At 43.2% G+C, this 12,044-nt stretch overlaps 2 protein-coding genes across 2 annotated transcripts; one reads left to right on the top strand and one right to left on the bottom strand.

The window, feature by feature from the left end:
* The first annotated feature begins 3,132 nt into the window (after window positions 1-3,132).
* Window positions 3,133-4,071, top strand: LOC101679967 (olfactory receptor 51I2-like). The gene has a single exon (XM_004779014.1). The coding sequence runs from the start codon at window positions 3,133-3,135 to the stop codon at window positions 4,069-4,071; it is 939 nt and encodes a 312-aa protein (XP_004779071.1).
* A 6,178-nt stretch (window positions 4,072-10,249) lies between these two features.
* On the bottom strand, window positions 10,250-11,194 carry LOC101679667 (olfactory receptor 51I1-like). Its single transcript, XM_004779013.2, has one exon. It carries the CDS (start codon window positions 11,192-11,194, stop codon window positions 10,250-10,252), a length of 945 nt encoding a protein of 314 aa, XP_004779070.2.
* Window positions 11,195-12,044: the final 850 nt, after the last annotated feature.

The following is a 12,044-nucleotide window of genomic DNA, read 5'->3' as shown; positions in this document are numbered from 1 at the left end:
CCCTGCTCTCTCCAGAGGCTTAGAATTAGATACAAAAGGGACAGGTATGAATTCACTGGAGCAGATAGAGAGATGGGCATGTTGCTCCTCCAGAGTCTCTCCTCTGTCTGGCTTCTGGTAAGTTCTGAGATCCATTAGGGTGCAGCTAGCTGACTCCTTGAACACTGCTCTAAGAAAGAGTTCAACTGGGAAGGCAGTGGAGGGAGAAGAGGGAGAGAGTGCCTGGAGGTTAGGAGGAAGGAGCTTACAGTAGAACCAGCAGCATGGGTGCAAAGGCCATGGACTGGGGGTTCCTTCCTGGGCACTGCCACTAACTGTGGAACTCTGGCTAATACACTCTGTTTCGACACATAGCTCAGCTTGCAGGTTCAATGTCCTTTGAATCCATGTTGCTAGGACTCATTAACATTGTAGCAGTTCAGGGAGGAAAGTCAGCTCAGGACAAGGGCAAATTTCTGAAATCCTGGAGCAAAGTGTTCACAGTCTACAAAATGGATTGACTAACATTAACAAACTTTGCATTTGATTATGAATTCTTTTTTTTTTTTTTTTTTTTTTTTCAAAAAAATTGTAATATGTTATGTTAGTCACCTACAGGACATCATTAGTTTTTGATGTAGTGTTCCACAATTCATTGTTTGCCTATAACACCCAGTGCTCTATTCAGTACGTGTCCCCCTTAATACCCATGTCCCAGTTACCCCATCTCCCCACACCTACCCTCTGAAACCCTCAGTTTGTTTCCATAAGGTCTTATGGCCTTATGGCTTGTCTTCCGCTTTGATTTCCAGACCTTCACTTTTCCCTTCCTTCTCCTAAGGTCCCCAGTGCTATTCCTTCTGTTCCAAATATAAGTGAAACCATATGGTAATTGTCTTCCTCTGTTTGACTTATTTCACTTAGCATAATCCCCTCCATTTCACTCTATATCTATGCAAATAGTGACCATAAATTCTGAGATAAAGTGTAAAGTTACCCAGGAGATAAAAGAATAAAGAAATCAGTTAGTCCTAAATTCCACAGGAGCTGGGTTTAAGCAACCATATCTCTAATCTTCTATTCCCGCCTTTGATTTCAAGCCTGTTTCATCAGAAGACCACTGTGTTCATCCTCCACTGTTCATCATCTGTCTATCTGAGCCTTCTTGCACAGCAAAGTTTCATATTCATTCTCTCTTTGACTAGAAATAAATGTAAGAGACCATCAGAGCCCTAAAGGATCATAGAATATATCCCAAAATAGACTGATAAGGGGAAAGAGGCTCCATGTAGAAAAAGAAATAGGGTCTCCCAAGTTCACACAGCTAGGGAAAGCTCACACGGCCAGGGCAAACCAGGGCTCCTCACCCCCTCCAGCACCCTGTCCCCTAAACTACCTGGTCCACATGTGGTGGCAGAGAAAGGAAGGGTTCTGAGTTCTGGGGGCCCAGGAACTAAAGTCCAGCTTTGGAGACAGGGGCTTCCACATCTTCTTTGCCCCATGAATCTCCCTGTGACCATCTCCTTGGTCCAACAGCACCTTTGAAGTCTCCATCCAGAAATGTGGACTCTGTTTTCCCTTTCGACTTCTTTTCTGCCCCTCAATGGTGCCTCCAAGACTGAAGAAGATACTAGAGTCTTATACCTCTTTACTCAAACTGAGGCCTTGCACCTACTGACCATGCTCTGAGAGGCCTGCTTAAGCCAGGAGCCTCCACCTCATGGTCAAGGATGAACTGAGGAAACAGATAGAAAGTTCCTACAGATTATCTGACACGCAATGTGCTCAGTGCATGTAGCTTTCCTGTCACTGGTTTTCTTTCTTCCCATGCTTCCAGGGAACCCAGGAGGTGAGTCACTGCTGGGAATGATCAGGAATGTGATCCTGGGACTGTCAAGTTTTTTCCACAAATACTAAAACGTAGATGTCTACACACAGATTGGCTTTGGCCTGCCCTGCAGAGAATCCTGCTCATTGAAGACTGGTTTCTTCTCCCTTTTCTTTCAGTTCACTTCACTTTTGCTCACTAATCTTCCTATATTTCTCCCCTAAATTCCTTCACTGAGGGTTGTATGAAGAATAGGACTTGTCGTCAGGGAGGAGGGACAAAGTGAGGAATGGGGATGTTCAGCGGAGCAACCACACGTGTGGAGGGAGACAGATCTGTGTAGACTGAGCTCTATGACTAGAAGGGATGCAATCCATCATGCAGAGAAGTGGCCACTGACTTCTTATCAACCACAGAGCAAACCGGGTCCTATAGTACCCCAGATAAGCCAGGAATGTTCCCCATGTGATGAGGCTGCATTAGTCCTCAAGGGAGCATTTCTGGGGCCTATGGGTACCTGGACATCCCATGTCCCCTTCTGCTCCATCTGATCAGCAAGGACTTTGAGATCATACTCCAGCCTTGCTTTGTTAGGGTTGGGAGAGGAAGGGGAAATGGAAAATATTTCAGGAGTTCCTCTCCCAAAGGAGGGTGCCTTAGCCTGAAACAGTTCTGCCCGACAGAAAGCCTTCCAGCCTTGTCTATCTTCATCCATCATGAGGCAATGAAGGTGAAAGAGTTAACAGAACATCAGAATAACAGGACAATACAAACTGTAATCTCACTCACAGAGAAATCATTGTGATTAAGGTCTGGGAATGCAGTCAGCAGCATGTGTCACTGTCCGAAGAGCTGAGTAAGGCAGTGCCGGAGGCTGTGCCTGCCTGGTAAGGGCTTCCTAACATGAGTTTCTGATGACTCAAACTGTCACTGTTCTTTCTACTAACTACCCATGAATTGGACTTATTTCTGTTCAGTGCTCCTTCAAGGACACCTTAAAGTTGTGGATATCATAGCTTAACATAATAGGACGTGAAGATTTTCTTGTACCTAATGGAGATTTGTGAAACATTGATCATTGTCTCCTTTCATGTGTAAAGCAGAGGGTTATTAGCCCAGCTTCTAGCCTGATGATGGGGAAACATGAAGAAAAGAAGTTTGCCAATGTTTTCCCCTGACCAGTGATTTCAGAAAGGCAACAGTTTCTACTGTAGACTTCATGCCCTGTGCATGCTACTCCCTGGCTTCGTGTCCTCCAGTAAGGGCAACTCTCAGAAGTCCTCCAGGTCCGATCCTGTTAAGTGTGTGGCTGACTTGCCCCTGCCATGGGACTGTTCAATGTCACCCATCCTGCTTCCTTCGTCCTGACTGGCATCCCTGGTCTGGAGAGCACTCACTCCTGGCTAGCAGGGCCCCTCTGCGTGATGTATGCCATGGCCCTTGGAGCCAACGTTCTGATCCTACAGGCCGTGCGAGTGGAGCCCAGCCTCCACGAACCCATGTACTACTTCCTGTCCATGCTGTCCTTCAGTGACGTGGCCATGTCCATGGCCACATTGCCCACGGTGCTCAGAACCTTCTGCCTCAATGCCCGCAATATTGCTTTTGATGCCTGCCTCATCCAGATGTTTCTCATTCATTCCTTCTCCATGATGGAGTCAGGAATTCTGCTGGCCATGAGCTTTGACCGCTATGTGGCCATCTGTGATCCCTTACACTATGCCACTGTGCTCACCAATGGAGTTATTGCTGGAATAGGTGTAGCTGTGACGGCTCGGAGTTTCATCACCCTCTTTCCCCTTCCCTTCCTCTTCATGAGGCTGCCTATCTGCAGATCCAATGTTCTTTCCCATTCCTACTGCCTGCACCCAGACATGATCAAGCTGGCCTGTGCTGATATCACTATCAACAGCATCTATGGCCTCTTTGTTCTTGTATCCACCTTCGGCATGGACATGTTATTTATCTTTCTCTCATATGTGCTCATTCTGCATTCAGTCATGGCCATCGCTTCCCACAAGGAACGCCTGAAAGCTCTCAACACTTGCGTGTCACATATCTTGGCTGTGCTTGCATTTTATGTGCCAATGATTGGGGTCTCAGTAGTGCACCGCTTTGGGAAGCATGCCCCACGCTTTGTACATGTCCTCATGTCCAATGTGTACCTCTTTGTCCCTCCTGTGCTCAACCCTCTCATTTATAGCGCCAAGACAAAGGAGATCCGCCGAGCCATTATCCGCATGTTTCGCCCCGTCAAAATGTGACTGCCATGTTTGCTTTTAATATCTGCTGTTAACTGTAGTCATAAGTTGTCATCCATGGTATCATTTTCATCATCATCATTGTCATCATCATCATATCATCATTATCTTTATATCATATAGAAGAGAATAAATATGAAGGATAAAAGTAAAATATCAAAAAATTGTCCTATGAAATGATAACGAAATATAACTAGTACATTCAACAAACTTCTATGGCTTTCATTGAGAGGTAAATATTGGAGTCCTTAAGTGATTAGACAACATTTTACAGAGGAAGATTGGTGTAATCTAGGAATCATTTTCTATAACAATAACTATTGCCGATATTATAATAACTAACTCATTGAGTCATTAAAATGTCAGGTTCTATTAGGAATTATGATGTGATTTAATGCATGAACCATCATAACAATCTCATAAGGTATAGAGAATTATATCAGTTTTTCAGAGTAACATTGTTTATAAGTGATCTAAATGAGACTCAGTGCTTTTCTGTCTCCTGGGTCCTGGGTGCCTCCGTTGGTTAAGCTAATGAATCATTTCGGGTTAGGTCATTATCTCATGGGTCATGGAGATATAGCCGCATGTCTGGCTCTGCACTCAGAGGGGAGTTTACTTGAAGTTTTTATTCCTCTGCCCTTCCCCAGACTCCTGTGGGTGTGCTCTCGCTCTATCTCTCTAAAATAAATACATCTTTAAATTAATACGTGTCTGTCTCCATCATGTGTATCTAATGCCTACAAACACTATCTCTCTGATGAGTTGGCCTCACTACTAACATTCCAACTTTTAGGAGGGATGCCTTCACTGTCATCTCATTCATGAGTGTTTCAGCTTCACAATGTGACATTTAATGTACTGTCAGGATCTGCTATAAGATGTATGACCCTGGGAAAACCGAAAAAGACTGACATCTAGAAGAAACTCCAGGTTGTTCTTTGCTTCCTTCATCTTCTCACCAATCCATCCTCCCACAGGGAAAACAATATTCAACATCTGAACAGTAAACCTTTGTTCATTTTGACGTTGTACTAAGGGTATGTTTTCTTTGTCTCTTCCTTTCTTGGGATTTTAATTTTTCTATATAATGATGTGATGACTAATGTCAACTACTTTGTCTTTCTAGAATTTCTAGCTAAAAAGCCCGGGGTTAGGCAATAGAGAATTTATGATTTAGACACCACAAAATAATTTTTTTGGCCTTCTATTAAATTGTTTGGTTTTCTTGCTTGGTCTTTCCTTGATACCTAGGAGGTACAAAACAATAAAAATTCCTTGGCAGAATTGCAATATTCTCAGATGAGGTTTGGGCTTAAATCTAGACTAAATTAAGGGAGATGCCCTGTGGAGACTGACCTACTCACCAGAAATACTGGGCAGGAGACCTCAAGTAGCTGAATGTAAAGTTACTTAGAGTTTTCTCTCTGTGAAGTTTTCTTGAGAGAATATGAAGAAGAAGTATCAGGTGCCAGAAGGAGGGAATTATTTCTGAATGGAAACAAAGTATTTGGGATCCAGGTTTCCATATATGCCCATAGGTGAATAAGAGACTTATAATGTAAGTGCCCTTGTCCAAGAAATTAATTAATTTAGGGGCATGATTGGGTAACATAACTCAGCATGATTTCCAATGGAAAATAATGAGTCAGACTATGGACTTCAAAGTCAGTTCCAGTAATGACTGTTTTGATTAATACAAGAAGCTCTATACTGTCACCTCAATTAATAATAATAGTAGTAGTAGTAGTCAAAATAGTAGTAATAGTAATAATTTATCATGCCTTGAAAGTAGGGAGAAATGATTATGTAGATGCAAAGACAAAGCTTGAGAAATTTTCTGCATATGAAAGTGTGGAAAACACTCAGTGATTCCCACCCTGGGGAAAGAGAGGAAGACAATCCTATGACCACGGGCCCCACATTGACAGTGAAAAGTGGAAAGGAGAAAAGACAAGGAGCACGGGGGTAGGAGCTTCCTATCAGGACCTCTGTCTCCTCTCCACATTATTTCCTCGTTTATTAACAAGCTTTACTTTGAACTCACAATTTTCCCCTAATGAAATAGGAAAATATCTGGATTTGGGCCAGTTAAGAAGAAGCAAAGATTATATACTTCTTTTACTTTAGGTCCCTTACTTCCTCCTTAGAAAATTAGATACTGAGCTTGGCTTAACTAAGTTTGGATGAGGTCTATATTGACGTCTGTGGGAAAAAAGTCTGAGTAATAAAAGTCACAATTTTGCATGGTCTTGTCAGGGGTGTCAGTCTCAACTGCCAGGGCCTGTGCTGGCTGGGTCTATGAAGGGACAGACAGAAGAAACTAGAACAAGAATTATGGCAGTGTTGGATTCCTGACACCTATGCCTCATAGTAAAACTCATAGGAAAACCCATACAAGTAGAATGTAATGCAGAATTGAGAAAACACACATCCATTGTCAGGGGCCCTTCTATGGGATTAATATCTGTGTGAGCCCAGGAATCAGGAAAACTTGCAGAATCAGGAACGTGGTAGCAGAGGGTCATGGACAGGCCCCTGGGCATGGCTGACCATCAGCCCCACTTGCTCAGTACCCCGGAGATACAGCCCCACCTCCAGGAAGCCATCCTCAGACCTGGTCAGTTCTGCTAGGAGGAGTCATGCTTCATGCCTCATGCCTGCTGTGTTTCAGCAGGATGAAAAGAGCTCCTTCCTAGATACTGTTGTGCAAAAGGAGACCTAGGAGCAGGGGCACAGACTGTTTCTTCTGACTTAGGGTTCTCCACAGCAAGGGCATTGCCTCACTGGGAGAATAACCTCCTCTCTCACTGTGCCACTCTCTCCCTCAGGACTCAGAGCTGAGGGCTCAGGACACTGCACTGTGCTATTTCATTTCAGAGAGGAGGGGATCCATGTGCTGGGGACTCTGCATTGAGCACAGGCAACCAGAGGCCCTCCACATAGCTGAGTGGGGTGTGTGCCCTGAAGAGGGCTCAGGTTTCATAGACACAACACAGGGCTCATGAAGTCAGCCATCCCTTTGTGAACTACCATCCTCCTGTCTCAAACAAGTAATTGAGTCCTGCGGAGGCATCACACCATGCAGGGGAAGAGAAAGACCATTATCAGGCAATGCCTGGATGTGAATGTTTACTGGGAAGGTCAGGGAGAGGATATGACTGCTAGTTGACCCACGAGCTCGGCCTCAGCACTCAAGGCTCCTCACCCCTGACCCTGTCGTTGGAATGTGCCTAGCATTTGTCTTGCCCCTTCTAAAAGCTGTCACATGGACATGACCTTGAGATAGTCCTGTGTTGCTGAGACCATGTGGATAGCATAGAGGCTGAGCCCAGATAAGGCTTCTATATAAACTTTCAAGATTCTGACAGCAGGTGTAAAGATGTACTGGCTTTCAGCCACATAAGATAAACCTAGTATGTAAGCTCCTTTGGTTGTTAAGTCTGCTGCCTACCAATCTGGAGTGGCCTGCCTCTTTTCTTGGGCTCTTCCTGTCCTCAAATACAGAGACCAGTTTCAAATGACACTCGGGACTCTTCTGAGGATCTTTCAAACCAACATCAGTAGCCAACATTTTGTTTCATGGTGGATGTGGTTTGTGTTTATATATATATATTTTTAAAGATTTTATTTATTTATTTGACAGATAGAGATCACAAGTAGGCTGAGAGGCAGGCAGAGAGAGAGAGGAGGAAGCAGGCTCCCCGCTGAGCAGACAGGGGAGCTCGATCCCAGGACCCCGGGACCATGACCGGAGCCTAAGGCAGAGGCTTTAACCCACTGAGCCATCCCGGTGTTTATATTTATATTATGAAGTGTTTTTATTCTTTTTATTTCTTCTTTTATCCATGAAAACTTGTTTGTCGAATATATATAAGAAAATAAAGGAAGATACATTGTTAAATGGTTTATTTACTTTGTTTTGTACCTGTGTCACTCAGGAGTCAGCTAACACCACCTAAATATTGGAAATTTTACTGAAATTTTCATAAGCCCCCCCAACAATCTTCAAATAGAACATGTAATCCCAGCCAAGCCTACACATTTCCACAGGTGTGCATCACTCTCTGAAAGCATGGATGTGTGGCAAGCTTTACTAAAAATTTAGATTATAAACAGATCTCAACTAACAGAAATACAACAGAGCTGGTGATTGGACAATCTTGATCTTTCTTTTATTGGCAATCATGGTGCTCAGAAAAATTTCTTTCTCAAGTGTTTCTCAATCTCCTTTTCCCCATCAAAGATATTAGACACTCTCCTTTATTCAATCCCAAGTGAAAAAGGAAAAAAAAAGTACTGCTTTTTAGGTGATTGGATATAATTCTGGCAACATGTTATTTTCCTTATAAACTTTACTGTTTGTTTGCTTAAAGAAAACACAGAAGCTCACTCCTTTATTTGTTCCTTCAACAGTATTTATTGTGACCTACAATGTGGGAGCAACTGTGTTTGGTTTGAGGGCTCCGTGATTACAGAATTTAGTTGTTAGGGTTTGTGAGCAATACTTATCTGAAGAGAGCTGGAAGGAATATGCCAAAGTCTCCCAAGATGTATTTACTAACTATTCCTTTTAAATACCCCCTTGCACAGCCACACCACATTTTGAATGGCTGCAGTGTGACAAAGAATGTGACTGATGGGGATCTGGTCCATGTTCATGCAAACTGTGGCAGGGCAGAATGAAGGCTGGGAATCTCCAGCTGTTTTTTAAGCAAGCATCCCATATTAAAAGCCAGGAGAAACAAACTTCTTAGGTCGCCATCTGTGTCGGTTGGTTAATTTGATATCTAAGTGTTCACAGGAGATGCAGATCTATATTGCTGCTGTTTAGGGCAATATCATGTCACTCAGTCCTTACGGCTTTATTTTAGAAAAGCTATTTCATTATCTTTTGAGGGGTAAAAACATGGAAAAGGATATTTCTTTAAAATTGATATGTTTCTGCCTCAGTGTCTGCTTTTCCCAATCATCCAACAGAGTCAAATTATGTGATAGCCTGTGTACAATCCAATGAAAGCCGCCATGTTTGTGTGTACCTCTGCCAACTGATCATATGGCCTGTGTGCGCTGTGCTATGTATGTTTTGCATGACTTTGCCGAGTATTCCTCTCACCTCTTGGCTGTTACTCTAAAGGGATTGTGCTCTCTGAATGTCCTGATATTCCTCAGCCACTGTTCTCTACCAAGTGCTAAAGTCTCTGGGCTTACGTGCTTACTACAGGCCATGAAAATCCATATTCCAGTAAACTGTGGACCAAACTGGCTTTGCCACTGAAGCAGACTCACCCCACCATCTGTCACTGGTGTCTGTTAGCCTTCCAGTTAGAGGGCTTACTGATTCCCTAGAAGACAGTCATCCCCTAAGTCTACCCAAGGGATGACAGTGTATGATTTTTTCCACAAAACCTTTCTCCTTGTTTGAACTTGTAAGTTTCAAGTATTAACAACACTTATATTGCTTAGTCAGAATGGAAAGCATATACATTCCTTTTTAGAAGACTCGAGAATATTCGTATTTATTTTAATAGTGAAAAGTTGGTCACAGTTACTGTGTATTTTAATTTTTCAAGTTTAAAGATACTCAAAAGAACTACTCCTTTAAAATATATTCAGTTAGGGGTGCCTGGATGGCTCAGTGGGTTAAGCCTCTGCCTTCAGCTCAGGTCATGATCCCAGGGTCCTGGGATCGAGCCCCACATTGGACTCTCTGCTAGGTGGGGAGCCTTCTTCCTCCTCTCTCTTTGCCTGTCTCTCTGCCTACTTGTGATCTATCTGTCAAATAAATAAATAAAATCTTTAAAAAAATTTAAAAAATAAAAAAAATATATTCAGTTATACCTTTGATCTCAAGTAACATAATCTCCATTTATAGTGTGGTTTACATAATTTTTTTTTTTGTTTTGAGAATTACTGGAAAGCATAGGTGTAATTGGTTATTGGGACAAATAAAAGAGTCTAACTGAAGACCTTCTTCCTTGTTAGCTCGGACAGAAGTCACCTATGACAACCTGTGACACAGTTAATTACAACAGGCTGTACCACACAACTAATGGCAGGTACCTAATCATAGGTCCATTTACAGAAGGGGATTAAAAACCTCTGGGGCCAAGTATACCCAAGAATCAGCAATAACAACAGATTCCTAGGGCACTTGGCTTTCCAGAAGTTCTCTCCCTGATCAGAGCTTAGTCTTCAAAAACATTTTGTGTAGCCTCTTACGAATTTCTTTAGTCTTAATGGAATAGATAATTGGGTTGAGCATTGGAGGCACAAAAAGATATACCAGGGACATGAACTTGTGCACATACTCAGGGGCATGCTTCCGAAACCGATGAACCATGGACACACTAACCATGGGTACATAGAAGATGAGCACAGCACAGATGTGGGACACACATGTGTTGAGTGTCTTCAGCCTCTCCTCCTGGGAGGCAATGGCCAATACAGAGCGCAGTATAAGCACATAGGAGATGAGGATGAGCACTGAGTCTACACCAAAGGCAGAGATAACAATGAACAGTCCATATATACTGTTGATGGTGGTATCTCGACAGGGCAGGCGGATCAGGTCTGGGTGCAAACAGTAGGAATGGGTTAACACATTGGCTTTACAGAAAGGTAGCCTCTTCAGAAGGAAGGGCAATGGGAAGACCATGCAGAAGCTGCGGATGATGATGGATATGCCCATGTGAGCCACACGGATATCAGTGAGCACTGAAGAATAACGCAAGGGTTTACAAATGGCCACATAGCGATCGAAACTCATGGCCAGAAGGATCCCAGATTCTGTCCAGGAGAAAAAGTGAATGAAGAACATCTGGGTCAGGCAGGCATCAAAGGCAGTCTCTGGGATATGAAAGCACAAGGCAGCCAGGACAGTGGGCAACGTAGAAAAGGATACACCCAGGTCATTGACAGACAACAGAGACAGGAAGTAGTACATTGGCTGGTGCAAGCTTTGCTCCTCCTTTATAATGAAGAGAATTAGGATGTTGCCCAGGATGGAGATAGCATAAAGCAGCAAGAGGAGGGCAGCTAACCAGTGTTGCAGGGTTTCTATCTCTGGGAAGCCTGTTAGTGTGAAGCTGATAGCGCTAGAGCCATTAGTCCCAAAACTTCCCATGAGGGTCCTTGAGTAGCTTTTGAGGAAATAGAGCCAGAGTAAAGTGAAGTCAAAGAGTGGAAGACCAGGAATGGTGACTGCCCTCAGGATAGAAAGGGCAAGATACTTAGCTTCTATGATTGTTAGATCATGAAAGGGTCAGGAAGGAACAGGTTAAGACTGTTTGTTACATCTCAAACTTTCTGCAGTTTGACCATATCGACAGATGTGTCTTGGGGTCCAAATCCTTCCCCACAGATATCCTTTGACTCATTTTTGGGGGGAGAAAAGGAAATTATCCCCTGTGTTCTTCACAGAAAGATTCAAACATTTCTCCATTTGTGGAAGGTGACTATGCCCTTTCTCCCTACCAGTTCTTAGCTATCACCTTCTTCAAGAAGTGAAGTACGGTATGTCCTTCCTTCCTCTCTGCTTACTGATGGATTCTTTCCTGTGCAGATGATGACATCTCCATCTAGACGCTGAGCTGTCTCCTCTTTTGCCTGCATTCAACCATCACTCCACATCCTCATCCTCTCTTCATTGCTCAGACCCCTCACTTATTCACCAAAGGTCCAGAATCTCATGCTCCTCTACATCTGATTGCTTTAGGTTTTCCTCTCCTGCATGTTCACACTTTTTTGTCCTCTGTTTAGATTAAGGATTTGGAAACTCTGAGATTCATTTGAAGAGGCTTAGAAAATTCCTTTGTCTAGGCCTCACTCATATCAATTAAATCAGACTCTGTCAGTGGAACTCAAGAATCAGTATTTCTTTTTTTAAATTTCCCAGGTGATTCTGATAGGCAGCCAAGTTTGAGAATCAGGGGTTTCGATCACTCCCATAAGCTTCAGATATGTCCACCTCACAC

The sequence above is a fragment of the Mustela putorius genome, unplaced genomic scaffold (genome assembly GCF_011764305.1).
Source record: "Mustela putorius furo isolate JIRA1106 unplaced genomic scaffold, ASM1176430v1.1 tig00003987_pilon_pilon_pilon, whole genome shotgun sequence".
Lineage (NCBI taxonomy): Eukaryota > Metazoa > Chordata > Mammalia > Carnivora > Mustelidae > Mustela > Mustela putorius.
This window is presented reverse-complemented; position numbering and strand designations above follow the sequence as displayed.

Bases quoted from the DNA above. Each gene is read 5' to 3' on its own strand.
- LOC101679967 (XM_004779014.1), top strand. From the start codon at position 3,133: ATGGGACTGTTCAATGTCACCCATCCTGCTTCCTTCGTCCTGACTGGC.
- LOC101679667 (XM_004779013.2), bottom strand. From the start codon at position 11,194: ATGGGAAGTTTTGGGACTAATGGCTCTAGCGCTATCAGCTTCACACTA.